Raw genomic sequence first — 23832 nt, forward strand, 5'->3', positions numbered from 1 at the left:
GACTGCGGGGTCCCAGGTTCGATTCCGGTCAAGGGCATGTACCTGGGCTGCGGGCACATCCCCAGTGGGAGATGTGCAGGAGGCGGCTGATCGATGTTTCTCTCTCATCGATGTTTCTGACTCTCTATCTCTCTCCCTTCCTCTCTGTAAAAAAATCAATAAAATATATTTAAAAAAAAAAAAAAAAAAAAAAAAAAAATAAATAAATAGCTAGGTTATTCCTAAGGCCCCTACACTTGATTAATTAATAGCACATATCTAGCAGAGTTCTGGAAATATGGCCTGCCTTATGAGGTTCTTGAATGGGCTTTTTATTTTTAATTTGTGAATTCACTAGTGACAAAGCATTATCTTCAGGGGCAGAAGCACAAAGGTCCTAGTTGCATTCTAAGTTTAAGAACATTCTGATTCATCTTGGAATGTTTGATTTAAGCCTTTTCTGAACAAGTAAAAGAACAGCACCTAACAGTAAATACTCTGGTCCCCACATGGAACTGAGTTTAGTAAAAGACTTCATCTCAAATGTACTTTCACCTTTTCTGGTCTAAAATAATCTTCACAGGGGCTAACTGGTCCTGAGGACAGTCTTTTCTAATGGCTGGATTTTTTTAAGGGGTGGGGATCTTGGGACGTTGTGCCTTTATGTTTGGCTGGGATTGAAGAACCAATCCTTTCAGACAACCAGGCCTGTGAGCTCTGCTGACAAGCTCTGGGCTGTCTTTCAGTCCATCTGGTCCAGTTCCATGATGCACCCTGGCCCATCCGCTCTGGAGCAGCTGTTGATGCAGCAGAAACAGAAGCAGCAGCGGGGACAAGGCACCATGAACCCTCCACACTGAGGCTGGGGTGGCAACCTGGCAGTGAAGCTCCATACACCATGGCATGTTGGGTTTGCAGGACTGGCCCACAGCCCCTGCAGGTGGCAGCCCTCTCCTCTGTGTCTTGCCGTTGAGAGGGTGTAAGTGTTCCACCGGCCCGCTGAGTGTGCACGAAATGTCCGCAGTGCAACCAAAAGAAAAACCATCAGGAACTCTCCGTCCCCCTGGGCCTCCGGAGGGAGAGAGGAACTGCTGTTTGTCTCACTCAGTTACCTGATAGCACCGCCTCTCGCCTTCTCCATCGTGCATGTCCCCAGCCACATGGGAAGTGAAAGCTGAGAAGGGAAGGCAGGTGGGAGAAGCCAGTGGGAACTTCTCAGTCCTTTTTTCCTCTCTGGGGAATAAAATAGGAATCCATTAATGATTGCTTTGCTGACTGAGAATGTAGTTGAAATTATTCCTAAACATCTTTTATTATTGTTATACTCTCAGTAGTAAAGTCACACTGAATTCTTCCATACACAGATGTGCTGCTTCTAGTCAGTGTGCAGCAAGGGACGCCCCGTTCACTGCTCCTGGAGAGGTTGGTGGTGACAGGATGGGGAAGCGGCCCTCTTCGGCCAGTGGCAGTGTTCCATAGGAAGAGTACAAGGCCTCGCCTTCGCTCAGAAGGTTCCGGTAGGCCCTCTTCTGGCCTGGAGACTCCAGCAGGAAATGCCCTTCACTCTGTAGGTGCTCGAGCCCCACTCGAGGGTGCAGTGTTGGTGGTGGTGCTGGGCTGGACCAGCAGGTGGCTGCTGTAGGGTTTAAATGGACATTTTTGATTCTTGTACATTTTGCAGTAGCAGAGCAAGCAGTCTCCCAGAAGGCAGGCTAGTCCATTCATGGCCTGGTGTTACTAGGTAGAAGCTTTCAGTGTGGTTATTTTTGTTTGGTTGGTTTTTGTGCCCCTATCCTATCTACCCCCACCCCCACCCATCCTACCTCCGTCCCTTTTCTACCCTATGCTACATGCTAGTCATTGTTTTTATTCCTAATGTGTACAACATCACGCCAAGAAGCAACAGAAGGGGTCCAGCAGCTGGGGCCCAAAAGACAGCCTGAAGAGGAAGGAGCGGCGGCTGTGTAGCCCAGAGGGGCCAGGCCCCCCACCAGCTGCAATCTCCCAGCCTCCACCTTCAGAGTGAAACTCGAGGCAACATGGACACATGTGCATCATGCACAGAAGAAAACACAACGAAGTCCATTCTGGAAGAGGTGGAAGAAAGGAAAATGAGCTTTTATTTGATATTTATTAGAAGGAAAGAGGACTGAACATTTTCCTGGGTAGAAACAGGACAGCATTTCTGTTAGTCATTTCCTGGAAAAGTAATATTTTAAGGGGAAATTATGGAAACAATCTAAATGTCCAATTGCTGTGCTAGTGGTAGGGTTTATTTTCCAGGAGGTCTCTCCTTTGTGCACGTGAGAGAGAGTGCACGCACACGCCCACCAGCTCTCGGAGGGGGTGGTGTGTGGTTAGTGTGGGACTTGAGAGCTAGAAGGTGGCTACAGAACAAAGCACATCCGAGCCCGGCTCACTGGAGTCTGGGCAGCCCCAGCAGTGAAAGGGGCGGGGCGTAATGCTCATGGCTCTTCGGAGAGAGTGGGTGGAGTCCCGTGTGCTTACATTATTGCTCTCTCAGTTTGACATGGTGTTTGGGGTTTTTGTTTTTTCTTTTTTTTTAGAAGGTCTGAAAGGGTGAAGCCCCTCCCTCCCCCGAATCCAATGGCAATATGAAACCCTTTGTGCTTCTCTCCTGCCCCTTCCTGTGTCCACCTTTTCCAGTCCCTCCCTCCCAAGCCTCCTCCCTGCTGCCTTTCCCCACTCTGTGTGTTTGAGCCCCACATTCAGGCAGCTGCGACATTCCAGTGTGTGAACTGTCACCCATTCTTGCACCCTAGACCAGCTCATCAGGTTCGCCGTCGCTCCCAGGATCGCCCACGTCCCCTCTGCAGCCCCATTTCTGCATGAGCATTTGGTGTTTGGAATGTTTTCTGATTCTCGGGCGGGTTCCTCACCTTATCATCCTCCGTGTGGAGTAATGAGGCGGGAGAGGAGAATCTTTATCAGAAACTGGTTTTGTGTAGTAAACCTTCTTTTGTGTTTTGTTTGTTTTGGGATTTTTGTTTGTTTATTTAGGTCTGTCTGTGCAAGACCTGCAGCTGCTGAAATCAGCTTTGCCTTTAATTAAACCATGTTCTCTCCAACCAGATCTGTGTACAGATGGTTTCTTTTCTACCGTAAAATCAAGACTTGGGAACAACTCAGAAGTCATATAGAGGAAAGCAGAGGTGGTCAGAAGTTGGATATGCTTCAGGCTTACTTTTGCTTTTAGTAGCCTTCCAAACCTGCATGCATTAGTATGGAAAGGGATGAGTAGAAACTATCAAATTATTTTATTTAATAAATAAAGAATACTTATGCAAAGGAGTTAACATATCCACCAGTTTTATCCCTAGTCTGTCTGTTAGTACGGCAATTCACTATAGAAGTCACTATGTCTGACTGGCAGCAACAGTAATTAATAATTATTCTTAGCTTTGGGGTTGTATTTCTTCAAGTTGTGCCCAAAATGTCCAGTGGCAGCCTGCTGCGCCTTCCGCCCTAAGTGTTGATTCTGTCTGTACCTCACCTACACACTTGAAAAATTATTAAATTATGGACACAGGAAGGGGCAGGAGAGAAACACAAAAAATTATACTCACAAGAAATGGGCGGATTAAGGCCAGGCCTAGTATCTATGGAATCCTTCAAGTTAACCCTGAAAAAACAGGCCACTGGTTTACATGATAACCAAGGTAAGGCCAGAGCATTCTATCGCACACATTAACGTACGGAATGTTAACTAATAGGATACTGTTAACCAGCTGGCTGCCTGAACGTGGCTTCTTTCCTTCAGTTAAGTCTCAGTGGCAAATGTTCCTATTAAGCTCTTCAGTGTTTCTCTGAGAAAACATGAAGGGATGTAATTCTAGTCACTCCATGGGAAACTCAGTCAGTCTACCAACGAGACTTAAAAGTTAAGTTTGTGCGCGTGCCTCCTGAATTACCTGTAGGTTAGTCCCCAGTAGTCTGATGGTGAACAGGAATAGTTATTTACGGTTAGGCCTTAGGCCTGCATTCTGAGTGTCTTGGGTTTTTATTTCTATCACACATACAGAGAAGTGCAACGATGATAACTGCAACTCAGTGCATTTTTCACAAAGTGAACATCTGGGTAGCCGTACTCTGAGCAAAAAACAGCACCTGGGACGCCCGCTCATGCCCTTCCAGACACTTCCAACCACTCCCCCCCTCCCCCCGGCCGCCCCGCCCCACCCCAAGGTGTTCATAATCCTAAATTCTCACATCATTGTCTAACGGGAAAGCAGATTAGTTAACACTGGACCATGTATCACAGAGGCGTCCTGAACCTTACAAATTCGATGGTAGTTTTTTCCTCCCGCTCCATAGGTTGTGAGGCATCCTAGACACCCCTGGGAGAGCTGTCCAGGTCTGTGGCTGCACGTTCTTCAACAAAAGCCTTGGGGAAAATGCCAAACTTCCCTTTGCACTCCCCTTCCAGCCACTCGTCGTTCACTGGTGAAGGGAAAGCAGAGACTGATTTCTAAAACCAGTAGAGGAACATGGCCTTGCTTACTGCACTTTAAGAAGCACTAAGAACACTTACTGTTTCGGTTTTTAATGTGTTTGATTCCTTGCAGAATTAGGGAAGCCACCAGGGACACAGAGTAATTCTGAATAGCTGCTTGTAAGACAAAATGTACCCCCTTCTACTCTCATCTTCAAAAGTACATACATCCAAAGAACTACGGTATGCAGAAGATGGGTATCTTACGGCTTGGTGCCAAGGCAAAATGGTGCCAGCCACCTTCCAGTCTGTTAACTCGGAATGATAATCCGTGGCTTCTGAAGCGTAGACCTCTTTAAATGTGAATGTACTGAAGTCATTTATTAGTAAGTTGCCATTTGTTGCTTCCCTGCCCATTAGGGCAGCAAACAGAAAAGCTGAGCACTGGGTTTTGCTCTCCAGCTGAGAGCAAAGAAGGAAATTGAGACCACTGCCTCAAGTTTCGTTTGTAGGGGAGTGATGTTTTCTGCCTCTGCCCTTTATTTCTACTAACATGGACATTAATTTCTATAATCCAGGAGCAGCACTTACCCATGGACACAACCTGGATTATGTCCCCTTCCAGGAACTCCAGGTCTTCTGGCTGGGTAGCCTCATAACTGAAGATCGCTACCACTTGGCTCCCTTCCTTCAGCTGAGGTTTCAATGTCTGGCTATTGGCATCCGATTTCTCACTTTCCTTGGCCTCATCTGGAAAGCCTTGGTCACCCTGAAATAATAAAGGGCCTGTTAGTTTTCCTGACTTCCTGCACAGTGAACAGTGGACATCATCCCTGAAGGATTCGGTCAGAGAAATGTCAGTGGCACCTGGATATAAACTCAGCGGCAGATTTGGCATCGGTGTCTAACATAGACCTAACATGTACTCTATGAATACTGGCCAGTTGGATAAATGAAACTGAAGGTCTGCAGGACCACAGGTAGTCATAAAATCTTAACTAAAACTTACAGTAATCCTGAAAAGGTAGAATAGGTACTATTCTTTTCAGATAGAGAAACAGGTTGAGTGACCAGTAAATGATAGAATGCAAAGTCAAACCTAGGTCTCTGAGTCCGACACCCTCTCCCCAGCACTCACAACGCGGGACCTTGAAGAAATGCACATTTTCAGCTCCCTCCCAAGCCTATTGGATCACATGGGGCTCAGCAATCTGTTTTCACAAGCCCTCTGGGGAATTCGGGTGCATGCTAAAGTTTGAGAACCACTGCACAGCACCATCCTATCCAAGGCCAAGACCATGATGGTCATTTTTGTCCCACAGATGTGGAGGGAAGGATGTAGTTTCTAGAGATGTGAGTCATAGGATTTAAGGAATCAGCGTTAGGAACTGCGAGGCTCCGTGCTGGGCTGTGTTAGAAGTTGTCGTTTCCTAGTGCTATTGGCTGCAACCCTGGCAGGTCCTCTGTATGGAAAGGCAGTACCATAAGGTAGAAAGGGCCCAGGAGTCCAAAGACTAGGCTTGTATCCCAGCGCCACAGCTTCCCAGCAGTGTGACCTCTCTGGACCCGTTTCCTCGCCTGAGATTGCGGCTAGAAGAACTACATGAGGGCCTGCTAGGTGTTGAATTGCTGCTGAGGACGGCCCACAACTGACCGCAGTGCCCTCGGGCTCACTGCACTCACCACTGTGTTCTCACACCACAGAGTCAGGCAGTAGTTTCTCGCTTGGCCCCAGGCAGCCCTCATGCTGTCCTCCGAAAGGGGCACCAGCTCCTGGCTGTCCCCTGGCCGATAGCTGGGTGGAGATAATGAGTAAGAACCAAGTCAGAGAGGTCGGTGCAAAACCATCCTCTTCTGTCCTCTAGGCCAGCGCCAGGTCCCCAGCTGTCCCCTAACTGCCCCCTGCACGGCGCTCACCTCAGCTTGGTGTGTTCCGGCAGGAGCTCCAGTTTCTTGGACACCATGTCCCGCACCTGGCTGTAGGGGAGTCCGGGCTGGGTCTCCATGACCACCGTGTACTTGTAGTGCACCTTGAGTTTGTAGAGCATGGGAACACTGAGCTTTATTTCCTGAGGGGAGAGGAAGCAAAGGGAACTCATGAGTGTCTGTGCTTCCTCTTAGCAACCTCCTGGCTCGCCACAGCTTTACTGTAGCACAGGGAGGACTGTGTAGCCAGGAGAGGCCAACACGTAACTGGTTTCAGTAAATAATGTGAAGGGTCTTTGGAGGTCTTCTAGCCCAGCTCTTGCTTGGACAGGAATTCCTACCCAGGGAGATCTGGCCCACCAGCTACGGGCCAGCAGGAAATGTGTACGTGGGGATGGGGCGGGAGGCTGTGGAGGGGTCCCCAGGGCATGGCTGTGAGCGTGGTGGCACTGGTCGGCCCTTTCTTTGGGGCTATTTCTATCCAGGGACACATGCCCGTGTGGACAGCCCACACTCTCCCATTCTCTACCACTTGCAATAGTATGAGGCAAAATGTTACCTTGGGCTCTTCTTTTCCTTTCTGACCTAAATGGAGAAGGGAAGGAGTGAAAAAAGAAGATGAATGGACACTCTTGACCAGCCCCTTTCATACTCAGAATGAAACCTCTTAGAACAGGGCACCCAACATCATACCCTTCCATCTCTAGGGTAACTATTAACCATATTGTGGGGACATGCGTAGAGCAAAGCCATGAATGCACACAGGAACCCAGTCTCTGCTTCCAGGGAGCTATGGGTAATTATCAAAGGACTGCCCATCCTCACCAAGCCTAGGGTCAGCAGGGTGGAACCAGGGGCTCCAAAGCAAAGACAAACAGAGAATGGGAGGTGAGCCAGGGGCCACAGAAGAAATGTTAGATAGAACCACCTATTTTTACCTTATCCTTTATTTTTGTGTATGTTTTCAATGTGTATAATATATTGATATGGCAGTATGCATATCACTTATATACAAGAAGTATTCATAACTACACTGGGGGAATAATAATAATAATAATAATAATAATAATAAAAGACCACTGATCTCAAACCAAGCTTGACTTAAAATCACTTGGGAAGTTTTTTTTTGTAGAAATACAGATTCCTAAGCGAATTCCAGGTCTAAAATATCAGAATAAAGAAACCTAGGGATTTATACTGTTAAAATCTTCCTTAGGTTAATAGGTGATCTCTGATGGGCCCCTAGACAGAAAAAGATACCAAAAAGCTAGCAAGGATACTTTGGAGGGTAATCGGAGTAATTGAATATGCAATGTACTAGTACATTCTATAAAATTAATGTTAAATGTCCTGGGTGTAACAGTTGAATTGGGGTTATGGAGAAGAATGTCCTTGCTCTTAGGAGATACATGCTGATGTGTGGGGTGAAGTGTCATAAATCTGTAAGTGGCTCAATCACTCGGGAAATACATGTGTGTGTATATACATACATACATAGAGAGAGAGAGAGAGGGGGAGAGAGAGGAGCAGGGCAAGTGTTAACAGTTGGTGACTTTAGGTGAAAGGTATTCTGGTATTTTTTGTACCATATTTTTTGTGGTTTTGACATTTTTCTGAATAAAAACAGGTGTGGGGAGCATCCAGGGGATTCCGATGACCTGGTGGGTGTGATGATCACTGCATCTCTACCAAACACTCAGAATCTGCTTAAACTGCACTCGTGGCAGAAAGCAAGCCCGTTCCTCCCGAGGCAGCAGCGCTCTCCACTCAGCGGGAGGGTCTCCCCTGCCGTCTGCCCCTGGGTCCTTTGTCGGTCGGTCCGGAGGCTCTGCAGAGAATTTCTTTTCCAGATACTAGAGCTCCTGAGGCCTTTGAAAAGAACCGTCCCGGCCTCTGTGGTAAAGGAGCAGTTACTTCACCGTGGTGTCAGTGTTGACTGAGGGGTTTGGTGACGACTTGGGACACTCACTGCCCCCCCCAACCAGCCCTATTTACCCAGGCCCCGTGGGTGTTCTGCAGCAGGCAGGGGGAAGGGGCGTCTCTGTCCTGTGTGCTGGGAGGGTGGGTGGCTAGAGCAGGAGACGGGCCTCTGGGGCTGAGTGGCTTGCTGAGAGGAAAAGAAACCAGAATTCCCTGCAAGCAGCTTGGAGGGTTCCTTCGTTGCCTGGGATGTCGCTCCAAGGACACTCACCTGGTGACAGCCGGGGTCTTCCTGGAGCACTGGAACTGGGCGGAGCTGGGATATCGGACTCCGGGGAGTCGTCATCCTGCTCAGGACAGGAAGAGATGGTGAGAACTTTCATCCTGACAAAGTTCTTAGGTAAGAGTAGGGGGGTGGGGGGAGACTCGCAGACCCCAGGGAAGAGAGCCAGATGCAAATGACTTCCTAAAGGCAGGGGTGCTGGTGACATGGAGGGGAGAGAAAGTGGGTTAAAAGGGGAGCCAGGGTGGGCCTGGTGGAAACAAACCACCATAGAAATAAGAATCTACCCCTCCTCAAGGCCCCTGCTGCCTAATCGCCCTCATTTAAACCTTTTCCAGTCATCTGGATGACATGATTCCAACCAGGGAGGACCAGGCCCACTCGGGACGCCTGCTGCACTGCCCAGCTATCTACACTCCGCTCAGGCCCAGCAGGAGGGTGGGCCCTTGAGGGGCAGTGGAGGGGCTGGTAGCAGCTCCAAAGCAGTGCTCTAAAGTAGATCTCCCTCTCTCTCCCCCCCCCTTCCCCCCCTCTTCCTCTCCCTCTCCTCCCACCTCTCTCTCTGTGGCATTTCACCAAGCAATACTTTGACTATTTTTCCAGGTGAAGAGGACATTTCTGGGAAGACCTAACCTTTATATGTTGTGGGCATTGGGTCCTGTGACCAGGAGGAATCACAGGTGGGTGGGCCCAGTCAGTCCCAAAGACCTCCTGCTCAGCACATCTGGGCTTTCCCCTCATCCCAGGTTCCGCTCTGGGCAGCTGCTGCCACTCCATGGCTCAGGACCCATGACTCTTTTTTCAGTGATCGTGACATTTCCAATACGGTTCTTCCCCCTCCATGGGGCGGTCGTCAGTGGTTGGGAGGGGAGGGATGGGGGATGGGTCAGGCCTTGGTGCCACTTACCTGGGGCTGCTGCTGAGGTTGGATCCGCAGTTCCACGGGTTCGAGGAAGTTGCAGGGAACAAGCCCCTTCTGCAAAGAAGGTAGCAGATAGGGGTTCTCAGAAAGCTCTGCCGTTTGCTGCCAGGATTCCATACCCCCAAGCCACCCCCAGGTCCCCTGAGTACCTGCCCGTTGAACATGACCGTGGCCCAGTTGTCATTGCCCTTCTTCAAGACAAAGACGATGTTCCCGGGCTGGACATGGAGCTCCTCTGGTGTCTCAGGCACAAACCCGAACAGCACACGGTGCGCCTCCCCTTCCAGGGCCCTGAGGGGTAGACACAAGATCCCGTCCACTCTCTGGCCTGGAGCACATCCCCTCCCGGGAGACTGCTCCAGACACCCTCCAACTCCACGTCCAACTGTCTGTGTGACCCTGAGCCGGCATGTGCCTCCCTGGGCACCCAGGAGGGCGCGGTAGGGAACTGTATGTGAACTCGCTTCCCAGCCATCCATGCAGTGGGACAAGAATAAAAGAAAACCGCGTGGATATAGAGGCCTTGCGGTCCTTGCCCTCCCTTCCCTGGGGAGGAAGGCTCCTGGGGTGCCTGGCCAGCTCCCATGTCTGGGCACGGGTGGGCCAGGTGAGAGCCAGCTGGGTGAGCAGAGGAGAAGTCACCTGGAGCCAGTGAGGGGTCAGGCAGGCACCAGACGGGGATGAGGTGCCTGCAGGGGGAGCTGTGAGGAGCAGGGGTGTGTGTGGAGGTACTGAGGCTGCCCACTGTGAGCTACACAAGGTCATTTCCTCCCTTCCTACTTAGCTCTTCAGGGCGCTGGGGCGCTTTGGCATGTGTGACCAAGAGGCCGGCTTCAGGTGGCGACAGTTTCACGTTCCGCTCGCTCCCCGCTGGCACTGTCCCCTCGCCCTTCTTTTGTTCCGACCCTTGAGTCTATTTACACAGACGCCTCCAGCAGACAGTTAGGAATGAGCTCGGCCAGGCCTCCCATTTTTATAGCTGCTCTGGAACTTTTTTCACTGTTTTAAACCTCTTTTGGGCGGGGAGCGAGGCTAACTTCCTCACTGAGACGCAGTTCTTACGAAAGCTGTGCTGCTCATCTTACAGGAGAATGACTTCTTTTTCTTGAGTCCTTCCTCTTCTTCAGAAAACATGTGCCAATAGGGAGTGAAAACAGCCCTTCTGGCTCCCACGCTGCTTGCCGGACTCCAGAGCTCGGCCCCCTGCAGCCCTAGGCCAGCGTTCCCCCGCTGGAGGGGTGGCTGCGTCCCATGGGACACTACTGCCATTCAGCAACAACCTCTCCCTGTATGGTGGCTGTGCACAGGGACAGGGGGACACAGGGGCACCTCGTAGCGGTAGCCAGGCCCCCAGCGTCTTCTCCACCCCCGCCACTCCCATCGGCTCAGGCTTGGAGCTTGGCTCGTCGGCCTGTTGCTCTAACCCTAACTTACCTGAAGATCTCGGGGGTTTTGGGTCTGGGTGGAGGCTCCGCTGCCTATTGAACATCAAAGAGAGATGAAGACGGGCAGGACACGAAAGAAAGAAGGAGAACAGACTGTTAATGGTCACTGCAGCCTTCTTCCCGACCAGAAAACCAAAGACGGCATTTGTGGCTCCATCAGAACACCGTCCCGGGAGAGGCACAGCGCACCCGGACTAAACACTGGGCAGGAACGCTCTCCCGCTCCCAGGCCAGCATCACCAGCTCAGCAGTTCGTCCTGGGCCAGACCTGGCTCCGGAGAAGTTGGTCTGTCGCAGAGCAGCATGGCGTCACGGGGATGCCTTTGACCTTGAGCTCTGCCCTTTGTTGGGGCGGTTTCCAAAAGCTCTGTTCTATAATTCATGTCTGCTCTGCCACATGACACTGGTGGGTGTTTAAAATCGACTCCAGAGCCACTGACCAGGCGAGACTCTCCTTTCAATGTGTGTTTCCTGTTCTACACCGAGCACCGCGGAGTCCAGTTACCTGGCACCTGCTCCTCTTGGAGCCGTCTGGCTGCTCGAAGCCCAAGGGCCTTCTGAGAGGTTTCCCGCAGTTTAGTGTGAGAAAGATCAATGCATCTGGACTGGCTGTTCTCCTCTGCTCATCTCAGCCTGCGAGCCCCAGCACTGGTCACATTCGGGGCCAGCGGTCACCATTCTGACCCGGGCAGGCTGTCGGCAGTGCCCTCGGAGCCCCGGCCCTGGCAGTGCTGACCAGCGCTCCTGCCCATCATGGGTCTCTCGCAGCAGAGCCCGACTCCTGCTCGGCCTGTCTTACCCTCCTCCCTCACGAGGAAGCTCTGCCTTCGCATGGACCCCTTGCCATCCAGTCCATCGGGGACCACCGCTCTGAGCCCAGCTTGTGCCGAAACATGGTTCACTGTGGGCACCCTCCCTGTGCTCCCAGGGGAACCCCCTGCAGGCAGGCCAATAGGTGCCACCAGGAGAGCTCAGGGCCTCAGGCCCAGCCCCCGGAGGCCCCTAGCAACCCCTGTGCCCAAGAAGAGGATCGTTCAAAGGCCTCTGTCAGCTTGCATTTCAGTCGAAGCTTCAGGAGAGACAGTCCTCAGCTCTCCTAGACCTTGAGAAGGGGAGACTGGCACTGGGGGCAAGCGGGAGGGTTTGTTTTTTGAGGACTTGAGGCTGGTTAAGCCTCCAACTGCTTCATGCCCCACCCTGTGGGCAGGCTCTTTCGACCAAATGAGCCTGGAGCCTGTGACAGGAATGGCCGGCAGGACCCTCAGCAACACTGTGAGGCCAGTGGAAGGAGCCCTTGAGGTGAGGCAGTGGAAACGCCCTCCCGGGGGCAGTCCCACAGAGCCCTCCCGGGGGCAGTCCCACAGAGCACTCTGGGACTGCAGGAAGCACCCTCACCAGCGGCTGCAGAGGGGCAAATCCCGAGAAGTTGTCTTGATCCACCACAGACGCCACCACCTGAAATGGAGGAAGCGGGTGAGGGCTCTGCCAGCACTGTTTCCCTATCTGCCTATGGCCCCCGAGACCCCCTCCTTCCTCCCAGCCCCATCCATTCCCACTGGCTGGGTCCCCGAGACCAGCATCCTGCGAGTCACCCGAGTCACCCGAGTCACCCAGCGGCCCTCGCCCAGGGGCAGGCGGAAGGGAGGAACGAGAGGAGCCTGGAGAAAGTAAACTCGAAGCGCCTTTCAGCAAGACCCCACGCTATAAGCAGTCTCTCCTTGCCATCCCAGGGAGGAGCCGAGTGGGGTGTCCTTTTCAAAGCCCCCCCCCCCCACCTTGCTCCGCATGGCCCAGGCCTTAGGAGACGCCAGGGAAGCTGAGAGCCACCTACCGTAGCCTTGCCCAGGTAATCCTTCTTCACCAGCTGGGCCACCTGCCTCTCATTTGGTCGAAAGAGCCTGCCCACGGGGATCACCACCGGCTCGTACAGCTTCTGCTTCTACGACGCAGAGAGCACAGTGTTTCCCTACCATACAGCCCAGGTAACCAGGCTTGCCCTGCTCCCTCCCCCAGTGCGTGCAGGATACAGCCAGATAACCTCACAAAAGCACCTTTTCTAAACGTGTAGGGATGGGACTTGTTGTTTCAGGGTGTCTCGGGTAGGCGTCGCCTTTTCTGAGGGATTGTGTGGACCTGTTGGTGTTATTTGCCCAGCACCCTTTCCTCTCCCACTCTGTGGGACTTGGATGGGGCTGTCACTCCAAGTGTAGGAGGCGCTACCACCACCACCACCAGACTGGCCAGAACAGTGCTCTCCTGGAACCAGTGTCTGCTGACATGGGCATGTTTGTTATTATTTTTCGTTAATCCTCACCAAGGACATTTTTCTCACTGATTTTTATAGAGAGTGGAAGGGAGGAGAAACAGAGAAACATTGATGTGAGAGAGACACATCAATTGGTTGCCTCCTGCAGGCTCTGCGACCAGGGCCAGGGATTGAGCCTGAAACCGAGGTAGGTGCCCTTGACCGGAATGGAACCCATGACCATTCAGTGGCAAGCCGATGCTCTAACCTCTGAGGCAAACGGGCGAGGGCAGGCAGGCATGTTAAGACAGACCTGTGCCCTCTTGTTCCAATGTTTTAAAAATCTGATTTAAAAGGAGCTTCATCTCAAATGTGCTCAGACAGGCTACGGATAATTTTCAGCATTTGTCCATATCATCAATACATTTTTGTTGAGAGCCATCGTGCCTGGCATCGCACCAGGCTGCCAGGACTCAATGGTGAGCAAGCAGAACAGGCACAACCTCTGCCCTTGCTTGGCTCCAGCCTCCTGCTCCCCGTGTGTGCCACGGAGCCCCACTTGGGGGCGGCCTGGGCAGGGCTCTGCTGTCCTATACTCCAGGCCTCGGCTTCTGATCACTTCCAGATTCTGAATCCTGTGTGGAGTGTTCCCCAGGACTCAGAGGAAGTAAAAGCACCACGTCCACAGTTTCTCAATCCACGTGCCCACTGGAACAAACCCAGATCCAATGACGTCCTCCCCGCACCTGCATCTCCAGCGCGCTTACCCACACACACTCCATGGCTTTGTCAATTTTGGAATGCCTCGACTCTGACTTCATGCTCATAGCCAGTGCTAAGTGTTCCTCGGCCTTTTTCCACTCCTCCTTCTTGGCGTGCATGAAAGCAATGTTATACAGCACCTAGGAAAGCACAGGCCACACCGTAAGACCAGGGGCTGCTCCAAGCCCGGGCACCAGGAGGAGCTGGCATGATGCCTGGGGACATTTCTCCCCCTCCCAGCTCTCCTGGGAGTGTCTGAAACGGACATCAATCTTGCTACAGACTCATGCCCAGCACACGGACAGGGTTGAGTGAACAGCACGTAATGCATACATCCAACATCGCGTACAGGTTTTGACAGCCAGGTAGGTCTGGGGGAAACAACTATGGTGTTGCTTTAGTGTCAAGAAGAGTGACAGGCTCAAGACCCCTTGAAGAGCTGGGAATGAAATACATGTGTGCGGCCTCTCAAACGCCTCCTGCCGCTGAGCCTGGGCTGAGAGACTGGACAGGGGCAGGGTGGGGAGGAAGAGGGTTCCAGATGCATCGTCCTGCTCCAGCACCCGCACACCCTGCCTGGGACACGGTGCTAGCAAGACTGAAACAGTCGTATGGGAATGAGGATGCTCTATGGGCCACAGCTGGGAAGGGACTCGGCCCAAGCCTAGGGCACCGAAGGCGGCAGGGAACAGCCCATTCACCAACAGCCATACTTTTCCAGGTCTTGAGCTGGGTGGTATAGGTTTATGAGTTTTATTATTATGCTTCACAACTTTCACATAGAATCACATAGTCTTTTAGATGCATCAGCAAGATAAAAAACAACACCGCCCCCCCCCAAAAAAAAAATACCACACACATGAAAAAACACCACCAAACTCCCTTCCCAGGTTATTTCTGAGCCTCAGTGAGCAGTTGCTCCTGCATCCACACGTGGCTGGCCCGGCCCTCCCTTGACCGTGTGTGCAGGAAGAGAGGAAAACTCACGGCCCTTTAACACTCCCTCTTCCATCTCAGCCCCTTCTTTTTAGACCTTTTCCATACCAGGTTTTCATGACTCATCACTGGAAAAGGTTGGGCCTCCTTTTAAAAAGGGTGGTGGGGTTTCTCAGAGCCAGGGTTCTACCCCGGGGAAGGCAAGGGGATTTATAAGCAGGGAGATGACTGGAGGGTCCCAGGTGGCAGAGGGGCCTTGGACCCTGGAAAGCCCAGCTTCCCTTGCAGAGAGGCCCATACGCCCAGCATTTCCTGCCCCAGGTCACCTCAATGCCAATTGCAGGAGGAGCTCCCTCCCGTGGATCCTTGCTTTGATGCCCGTTTCATGGTCCTCTCTCTAGAGCAGTGGTTCTCAACCTTCCTAATGCTGCGACCCTTTAATACAGTTCCTCATGTTGTGGTGACCCCCTATTTCATTGTTACAAATTGAACATAACTAAAGCATAGTGACTAATCACAAAACAATATTCAATTGCATACGTGTTTTCCGATGGTCTTAGGCGACCCCTGTGAAAGAGTCGCTCGGCCCCCAAAGGGGTCGCGACCCACAGGTTGAGAACCGCTGCTCTAGAGCTACTTGGTCCCCCAGCCCTTAAAGCTATATAAGTGGTTCTCGCTCTGGGGTGATTGGCCATACCTAGCGATGTTTCAGGTTGTCACACTGGGGGTGGGGGACGACTGGCCTCTAGTGAGTAGAGACCAGGGATGCTGCTAAACATCCTACAATACACAGGACAGTGCCCTGCAACCAAGAACGGCCTGGTCCAACATGCCCAGGGTTGAGAAACCCTATCGTACGTAGCAGCTGGTCAAATGGCAGGCAGTTCCCACCGCAAAGCCTCATTGCCCTGGCCTGGGAGCAGTGAAGGCAGCGCCTAGGCTGCCGCAGGGCTGGGTGTCCCCAGGGGCCTGGGCAGCTGCTGGGGCTATTATTAGCCCCGGGCGACCCTGGAAACACTTGGCTTCTCCCGCTGGAGAAACTAAAACAAGGAGACTTTCTCCAGTGATTCTTCTAAATAAAGATCTGTGACATTTGCAGGGATTGTAGTTTTCAAAGCCAGTGGAGTATTTGAGATTTAAGAGGGACGTGGGGAGGGTGGGTTGGAAAAAGTACGCCAACTTTTGAAATCCAAGTCATGTGTCTCCCTTTTAGTGGGACCGAGAATAAGTTCTCCTTCTATGGAGAACTTTCCTAAATTGGTGCTTTGAGCTGTTCTTTGACGAGAGGGGACAGACTTGTGTGAAAATATGCCCACTCTCTCTTTGGGTATCAACCAAGCGCATGAGGCCAGAACCATTAATAGCAAAGAGCGTGGCCTGTACCTCGGGAACGGAGCAAGGTCACGGCAGGTCCTGCACGGATAGCGAACCCGAGACTTGGATTTGTTAGTATATGTGATGCCGGGCGAACAGCTTGTCCACCTGAGTGATGCAAATTATCCTGGGTACTTTCACAGGCCCACACGCTCCTGCCCAGGCTGGGCCCTGCCTCCTCACCTCACAGGCAAACAGCTTGAACTGCAGCCCCAGGATCTTGTAGTCTATCAGCTGGTTGCCCCGGAGCTGAGCCAAGGCCTCCTTCAGGTCTGTAATCGCTGAATCATATCTGCAGGGCAGAGGGAGAAAACAGACCAGTCCCGGGCCTGGAGGAAAAACTGCAGAATTAAATGTGTCTGCGTCCCTTTCTCCATCCGTCTCCCTGGGACGGAGCCTTTCTAATCCTCTAGGTTTGTGCCAACCCTGAGCACTAGTTTTCTACAGAACTCAGGGTGCAGGCACCCCCTGGGGTTGACACAGGGACGCCGCTCAGAGAGGCCCCTCTCACAGCCGCTGGCATCTCCCTCCTGCCCAGAGCCTTCTCCTTGGCTTCTTTTGAGTCCAATTTAGCTCTTGGTTTTGTGGTTGCTTAGTCTCCCCCACCCCCTCTTTGGAAAAAGAGAACCACCGTGGAGCAGAGAGCATGGCTAACCCTGCTCTGCAGGTCCCTGTACTTGCTCAGATGGGCCTTGGACTGACAGCTCAAGGTGTCTCAGGGCTGCGGCGGTGGAATCGTGGCAGAGAATGGGGCTGCTCCTGTGCCCACATCAGCAGTGCCCACGGTGGTGTGGCCAGGACCCGGACCACATCTCCTCGGCCTGCCCCTGACTTCCCTGCCCTGGTGGGAGGGAGCTGTTGCTGACCTGCCGGGTGTGGGGTCAGGGAGCAGGGAAAAAAACAAGCTACCCACACCCCTCAGGCCCCTGGCCTAGAAGGAACAAATCAGGCTGCTGGTTGTGGCTCCCACGGGGCAACGGAACCACAAGTCCCCAGGCCATGACCTAGAGCAGCCATGTGTGGCTTTTCTTGGAGGCAAGCCTGGGATTTGGCTCCGGCTGCTGGGGACTCACAGGAGGTGGTATGGTGTCGTGAAGACGCCCTCGGACAGCAGCCAGGAGACTGGGGCCAGACCCATCAGCTCTGCCACCGACCGGGAGACCCTGGCAACTTCCTGCCCTCGGGCTCCCAGTCCACAACACAAGGAGTTACTGTGTACCGGGAGCATATTATATTCAAGGAGCATAGAGTATGAGGAGCTTGCTGGTAGGTGGGCCCGGATCTAAGTTCTGGAGTTAAAACCACTGGGACTTGACTCCTGGCTCTGCCACTTACTACCTAATGACAAAGGGCAAGTTGTTTAATTTCTCCGAGCCTGTCTCCTCATCCTCAGAGCGCCCAAACGCTGGCAATTCAATTCACATGCCAGCCATTTAGTATTTGCTTCGTTAACACCTGGACTGTAGTAAGTATCATCAGGAGGTGAAAACACACCATTGCAGAAGCTGGAACTCTGACCTCAGGGAGCCGGAGCTGACCAGGAGGGTGGCTGGTCAGAGAGTCCTAAGGGAGGTGGTTGGGGAAAAGCTCTAACAATAATTACATAGGAGTGTAAAACCTATGAAAAGCGTGCAGGCCCTTCCTTACAAAGCAGGACGCATTTCAAGACCTTAACACATCCTTTCGGGATGCCTGTTCCTTCTTTCTAGGCTGGAAGATGGGTGACTGGCGCCGATTCCCTGAGCCACGGAGGAGGGGCAGACGGAGACGAAGCTGTCCTGTTCCTCCGCACATGCTGTTCCAGGTGTCCCTGCCTGTGCCAGAGGCGCCCCAGGTCCTCAGAGGGCACCCTCTGGGCACCGTCAGCATTAACCTACAAGGAGCTTCTTCCTAACAAAAGCGCTGGCGAAGTGGATGGATTTCAGGTGGGAAGTGACACCATCGGGTCACCCGGTATTGAATGATCCCAACAAATCCAGCTCACAATTCTCCAGCCCCTGGGATGTCTGAAGATCTGGGCCGGTGGGAGGAAGAGGGAAGGAACCTGCCCATTATTCAAAGCGCTTGTTAAAAAAACAGGGAGGGCGCCCTGCTGAAATGTCAGTGTTTACTTTGAAAGCAGCACCCACTGCCCGCAGCAGGCCTCTGCTCCGCCCCCAACTTGCTTTGCCCAGCGGGCCCCAGGGGCATGGGCCTGGCAGCTCCACTTCCCCTGCGCGGGGTCTGAATCAGCTCAGTGTGAGGCCCCAAAGCAGCGTGCAGCCCCCGCCTCCAGCCGCCTTCAGTTCTTTGGTGCCACTTGGAAGGCACAGCGTCCTTAGGAAGCCCAGGTGCTGGCAGCTTCTGCGGGTTCCCAATGACACCCCGGCTGGGTGCCTTGGCTGCGCTGTCCCGAACCCCTGCGCTCCCCGGCAGGGCTCACCCGCCAGGGCAGGCTTGCCTCATTTCTGTAACATTCCCTGGAAAGGTTTCTTAGTAACTGCTGTGCTCCCGATTGTTCCCCTTCTATCCACGCCCCAGGCCATCCAGAGTCCAGGATAAAGGAGAGGTTTAGCAGCTGAATAAAGTAAACATGTCAAACACCTCCATGAGGGCTGGAGGTCACAGTTTTCGGTGTCAAAGACTGACTGCAGGACAAAGATGGCTGCGTCAGCAACATCTAAAGGGTCTCACAGTTGCTGTCCTAGCCCTTCAGATTCATAAGGCCAGGGGTCTGACCACCTACAGCTTCCTCCCCCTTTCAGATAACAGGCTGGGGGGAGAGAAGGAGACCGTCTGGCCAGGACCATCCCTGAGACACCTTCCTTCTCAGACATGCGCCCCCATGTTGTCCTGGTGGCTGGGAAATTAATGTGAAGTGGTTATGTGGTAGGCAGTTAGACAGACATGAGCAGAGCAAGGATGGTGGGCCAGGTGCAGAAGGTCAGCAGGACTGAAAGCCCTGGGTGTCTAGCAGAGGACAATTGTAGGGTGGGACCTCGCTCCCAGGGTGACCTTCCTCCCCTAGCCTATCGCTGGTCCTGCGGTTTGGACCCTCTTACCTTTCCTCCCTAGAGATAACATTTAGGCCTCAGTTGTATTTCAGCTCCAGGCCCAGAAAAGCAGCGAAACCAGACCCGTGGCCCATGATTGACCTCAGGACCAGCTGCACTGACTGATGACCCCGTGCCCAGGAGCCCACCAACAATCAGTGGAGGCTCAACCCTGAAAGGACACACCTGGAAAACGGCTGAATCTTCTACGGAGATCTTCCCCCGGGATCTCCCCTAAAGTCTCCACCCTTAAATCCTTGGAAACGGAGGACCCTCCCTGAGTAAGCCCTTGCCTTTCCCTTTCCGCCGGGCAGGTCACCTTGACCTTCGTCCCTTCTAAGCTCCAAGGGCCCTTTCTTTAACTCTATAACTTGTTTCCTACGCCCATTTCTTCTACAAATTACTTCTTACTTCTGTGATTTTCCATATATTTAAGTCTTGGCTCTGAAATCTTTCCTCACCAGAACTCAAGTACTGAGGTTGCTGAACCCAGGTCCAGTCTGACCCCACTGGTCTAACACCTGGTGCCGCGGCCGTTCTCACCACCCCCAACAGTTACAACAGTTCTGGTGAAAAATGAGATATAAACCAGCTGGTGGGGATGGAGAAGAATGGGTGACTTTAAGAGATATTTAAGAGGTCGGCTTGACAAGGCGTCGGAGAGGAGACATCCTGGGTTGATCTCAGGTAGAGATTCAGTAGCCTGCTGGCTCCAGGTGGAGGCTGACGCAATGGGAGAAGGTGGGGTCCCTAAGAGTTTGGGTATGGGTTTTCAGGGGACGTTGACCCCCGAAATTGCCATAAAAGTACAGTTTCTGGGAAGATAACCCACGCAGTCTGCCATTTACCACTGCTATAGGGATAAAAGGGAAAAGCGTCAAGAGCAGAACCTTGGAGAGGAGGACACCAAAGCCTATGGACTGAGCGAAAGGAAAGGAGGCGACTTAAGGTGAGAACAGTGCCTCGTTTATATTATTTCCTCAATAGATTGCTGTTGAATTAAAGATAACATTTGGTAGATTTCTCTCTCAGATTTGACTGCTATCGATCGCATGCTAATTAAATCCCGGGTCTTATTTCTAGATCTTTCTAAGCTCTTTCTGACTCTCTTGGAATCCAAGCCTTTCGGGCTCAGGGATTTCTTGGCATTTTCATGTAGAAATTTCTCCCGGGAGCATTTCCTCTCTCAGTGACTCTCCTCATTATAAGCTGTTAGAACTAATTAAAGGATGGCCTGCTAGTTGCTCTTTTAGGATTAAAGATTCGCTGGAGGGTTTGTGCTCAGGCTTCCCTGCATCTGCTGTCCACCTCAATCCCAGGCTTTCGTCCCCAGATGGCCTCTGTGTGGTCTTTCTCTCGGGAAGACCTTCCCCTGCTGATTCAGATAATTGACTGCATCTACATCTTGGAGGTCTGAGCTGCTTGTAGTTGTCCCTGGCGACAGCTGAGCACAGGGGCACAACACCACCCACATCATGCTCCGACCATTTTCCCTGGAAGTTCTTCATTAGCCTGAGCCCAAATCCTTTTCCCTAGAGCTGTGCCCACTAATGGAATGAGTGATTCCCACAAACCTTCTACGTTAACACTGAGAATATTTTTCTTTTGTTATTTGCATATTTGTTATTGGGGTACTTGGGGGAGGGGAATGACATTGAGATTAACTTTGATTTTCTATTTAGTTATCTTTTTCACTAATTATTTTTGTGGTGACTGTAAACACACCAAAAAAATACAGACAGGCTGATAGAAGAAAATGGAAACCCCTCCAAGCTCACCCCCCAGAGAGAACTGCTGACCCGTTTTGGTCTACGGCCTTCCACAGACACTCTTCGAAACAGAAGTGGGCTTGCGCTATCCATACTGTTTTGAAACCTGTGTTTTAATTAAGATCTACTATGAACTTTTCCGTACATTAATATATAATACTTTTTTACCTGTATTAACATATTCTTGTACATATAATGTTAATAGTTTGTTTTCTCATTGCGGTGGCTGCATAATATTTCATTGAATGGCTTGGACTAGGCTTTAGAAAATACATTCTGCAGGAATGAAATGAGGATCCTCACAGTGTGACAGCTCAGTGCCTCCCAGCAGGGGGCCAGCAGAGCTCCCTGGATGGCCGGCCATTCACAATCAGCACCGTCCACCCATGCCCCGCAGGGATGCTTGTGCGGTGCCACCGCAGCAGCATCCCCAGCCTGTGCTGGTTCCGTGGGCCCACTGTGAGCTATGACACAGCTGACCTCCCCGCTGGGGAAGCCTCATGCTGACGGATTGCGTCACTGCCCAGGGGAGGTTCAGCCACGCTCCCCACCAGAGGCTGGGAGACACTGCCCAGCTCCCCAGGCCAGCAGCCCCGAGCCCCTTGGGGTTCCTCTGCGAACTCCCCAGCGTGTGCAGCACCGGGCCACTTACTTCTCCATCCGGTGGTAGAGCATCCCTCGCTGGAAGTAGGCCACCGCCAGGTGTTTGTCTCGGTTAATGGTTCTGGAGAAGGCCTGCGGAGAGAGGGAGGTTTCACCTGGGTCCGAGGAGGCGCTGGCCCTGAGGAGGTGTGGGAGGAGCCAGAGGGCGAGGAGGCAACCAGGGGCATGCGGATGGTGGTGTCTTCCCAGTGACACCGGGATCCGAGCGCCCTGTGCCGTCACTTCCTGAGGCAAGTCACCTAATCTCCCCGGGCCCCAGTGTTTCCTCAGTGAAATGGGGATGTTCATATCTTTCAAGAGCACTGACAGGGTTACAATCATAAAATTAGATATAAAAGTAATTAAAGTGTTACATACAGTGTTCTATTTGTGTATGATATACACATTTATCACATAAGTATGACACAATTAAAATAATAACAAATATGAACACGTATAAAATGCCAGGAGTAAGGACTCAAGCAGGACATCAGAGAGAGGCAGAGAGAGGGAGAAGGCAGAGCAGAATGTAGGGAGCGATGCAGAGCGGGCACAGGAAGGCATGGAGGGAGCCCAGAGCTGAGCGGTGGCCTGCCCAGCCTCGCCAGGAGCCCCTGCTGGCATCACTGCCAAGCTCCTCCCCCTCGACGTTCACTTTGCTTCCAGCAGCTCTTAGCATCTGTGGTGCTATTTGCTCAGCCCCCTGGCAGGCCCCTGAGAGGTGGGGGGCTCCGTGTGCTCCGGTCTGCCCACTCTGCACCTGAGATGGACGTCAGTCTACAAGGTCTTCCAAGAAGCTTCTCTGCGCCCTCTTCCTTGCTCACTTCTGGTCCCAGTGAGGATGGCTGTGGGAGCAACAGGCTCTTGAAGGAGCCCGGCGAGCCAGTTATCTGTCCTCCCGGCCTTACAAAGTCTGGCTAAAGGTAAAAACAAGAACTAATATTCACAACCTGCTGCAAAGTATCGTGGCATTTCGACCTGTGGTGCCTCACTTAACCTCAAGATGTTCAAGAAACGGTCTTGCTGAGGACCCAGGTCCAGAAAGAGGCAGAGCTGAGGTCTGATTCTCGGTCTTCTGCTTCCAAACTCCGTACCCTTCCAGCTTCCCATCACCGATCCAAAAGGTGAAGCCTGAATGTCCAACCCCCTACTCAGGAACATGAGAGAGGAAACTCATTTAAAAAAGATGCTAAAACACCCGACAAGGGTGCCCCGGGCAGACATCGGTAATCAATCACTGCATCATTCCCTTCCACCAGCCTCAGAATCTTTACAAGAGTGCCCACCTCATAGTCCTGTAGGTGAGCGGTCACATAGGTGACACCTGTTTCACTTCAGGCCCTGCCCTCGACCTCATGGGCATAGCTCACCACACTCGTGGGAAAAGCTCACCACACATGCAAAAGTCTTGGAAAGCCAGCAAGAGGCGTTTTTCAGCAGGTGTGAAGCTGTGAGACGCTGAGTGTGGACAGCAGGAGTTCATAGAAGACAATATCACCAGGGGCGTTTTCATACAGGGGTTAGAGATCGATTCCAGAGCAAGCGATGTGGAGTTAATAGATGGAGAAGAAAGGAGAGCGGGGCCCCACAGTGGTTCCCAGCCTGGCCGCCCCTCTGCGGTGGGGCCTGCGCAGCTCTGGTTCTTACAAAGCTCCCGAGAGGTTTCTCAAGGGCAGCCGGGGTGAGAACGCTAATCGCTAATTGCAAAGGCTGGGAGGAGGCAGGGAGGGGGGCGAAGCACCTTCACTCGCTGGCTCGCTCACTCACTCACTCACCCACTCACCCACTCACCCACCTTCTCTGCTGCTGCCCAGTTTCCCAGGACTGTGTGCATGCAGCCGATGTTGAAACAGATCCTGGAGTGGGGGTCCTGGACTGCAGAGAAGGAGTCCAGGGCTCCCTTCCAGTCCTTCTTGTCGGCTGCCAGCACCCCTTCATTCCAGAGTCTGATGGCCTCAGCCAGGGACATGGTGTGTGGGGAAGATGAGGCTGCGAGCCGGCAGGAAACAGGGAGAGGGTGGGGGGCTCTCTCCCAGCTGGGCAGCCCCAAGCCTTCACTTCCCGGCCTGGTGCTCCAATGGGGCCCAGCCTCCCTTAAGACAGCTTCGCAGTGTTGCAAAGGCGGCAGGAAATGTCCCCACTTT

The 23832-nt window shown here is 52.5% G+C and overlaps 2 protein-coding genes and 1 long non-coding RNA gene across 11 annotated transcripts in view; 2 read left to right on the forward strand and 1 right to left on the reverse strand.

Annotated features, from left to right (window-relative positions):
• SMG7 (SMG7 nonsense mediated mRNA decay factor) overlaps positions 1 to 3071 on the forward strand; it is a gene marked incomplete at its 5' end in the record, with an annotated part of 56049 nt that extends 52978 nt beyond the window's left edge. For 4 of the 7 annotated variants that reach the window (XM_081112754.1, XM_081112756.1, XM_081112755.1 and 1 more), the window contains one exon: positions 726 to 3070. In XM_081112754.1, the coding sequence (XP_080968880.1) occupies positions 726 to 839 (114 nt within the window). In that variant the 3' untranslated portion in view covers positions 840 to 3070. Of the gene's footprint in view, positions 1 to 725 lie in introns of all 7 variants that reach the window. The other 3 variants (XM_081112751.1, XM_081112753.1, XM_081112752.1) reach the window with 1 other exon arrangement.
• On the reverse strand, positions 1260 to 23832 carry NCF2 (neutrophil cytosolic factor 2). 3 transcript variants are annotated; one of them, XM_081112760.1, is made up of 16 exons: positions 23484 to 23832; positions 21699 to 21781; positions 16429 to 16537; positions 13941 to 14075; positions 12760 to 12867; positions 12324 to 12383; positions 10918 to 10961; positions 9633 to 9774; positions 9469 to 9537; positions 8550 to 8625; positions 6918 to 6943; positions 6350 to 6501; positions 6116 to 6227; positions 5024 to 5201; positions 4280 to 4440; positions 1260 to 1615 (listed from the first exon to the last, which is right to left on the reverse strand). In XM_081112760.1, the coding sequence occupies exons 1-15, from the start codon at positions 23655 to 23657 to the stop codon at positions 4328 to 4330; spliced, it is 1581 nt and encodes a 526-aa protein (XP_080968886.1). In that variant the 5' UTR covers positions 23658 to 23832; the 3' UTR covers positions 1260 to 1615; positions 4280 to 4327. The 3 variants fall into 3 exon arrangements, with proteins under 3 accessions (XP_080968886.1, XP_080968884.1, XP_080968885.1); XM_081112758.1 differs by lacking the exon at positions 4280 to 4440 and having other exon boundaries at positions 1265 to 1615; XM_081112759.1 differs by lacking the exon at positions 1260 to 1615 and having other exon boundaries at positions 3900 to 4440.
• On the forward strand, positions 19742 to 21125 carry LOC308534303. The gene is made up of 3 exons (XR_013997185.1): positions 19742 to 20018; positions 20137 to 20226; positions 21016 to 21125. It is a non-coding gene; the product is annotated as an uncharacterized lncRNA (long non-coding RNA).

This window comes from Myotis nattereri (assembly GCF_964212035.1).
Source record: "Myotis nattereri genome assembly, chromosome: 18".
NCBI lineage: Eukaryota > Metazoa > Chordata > Mammalia > Chiroptera > Vespertilionidae > Myotis > Myotis nattereri.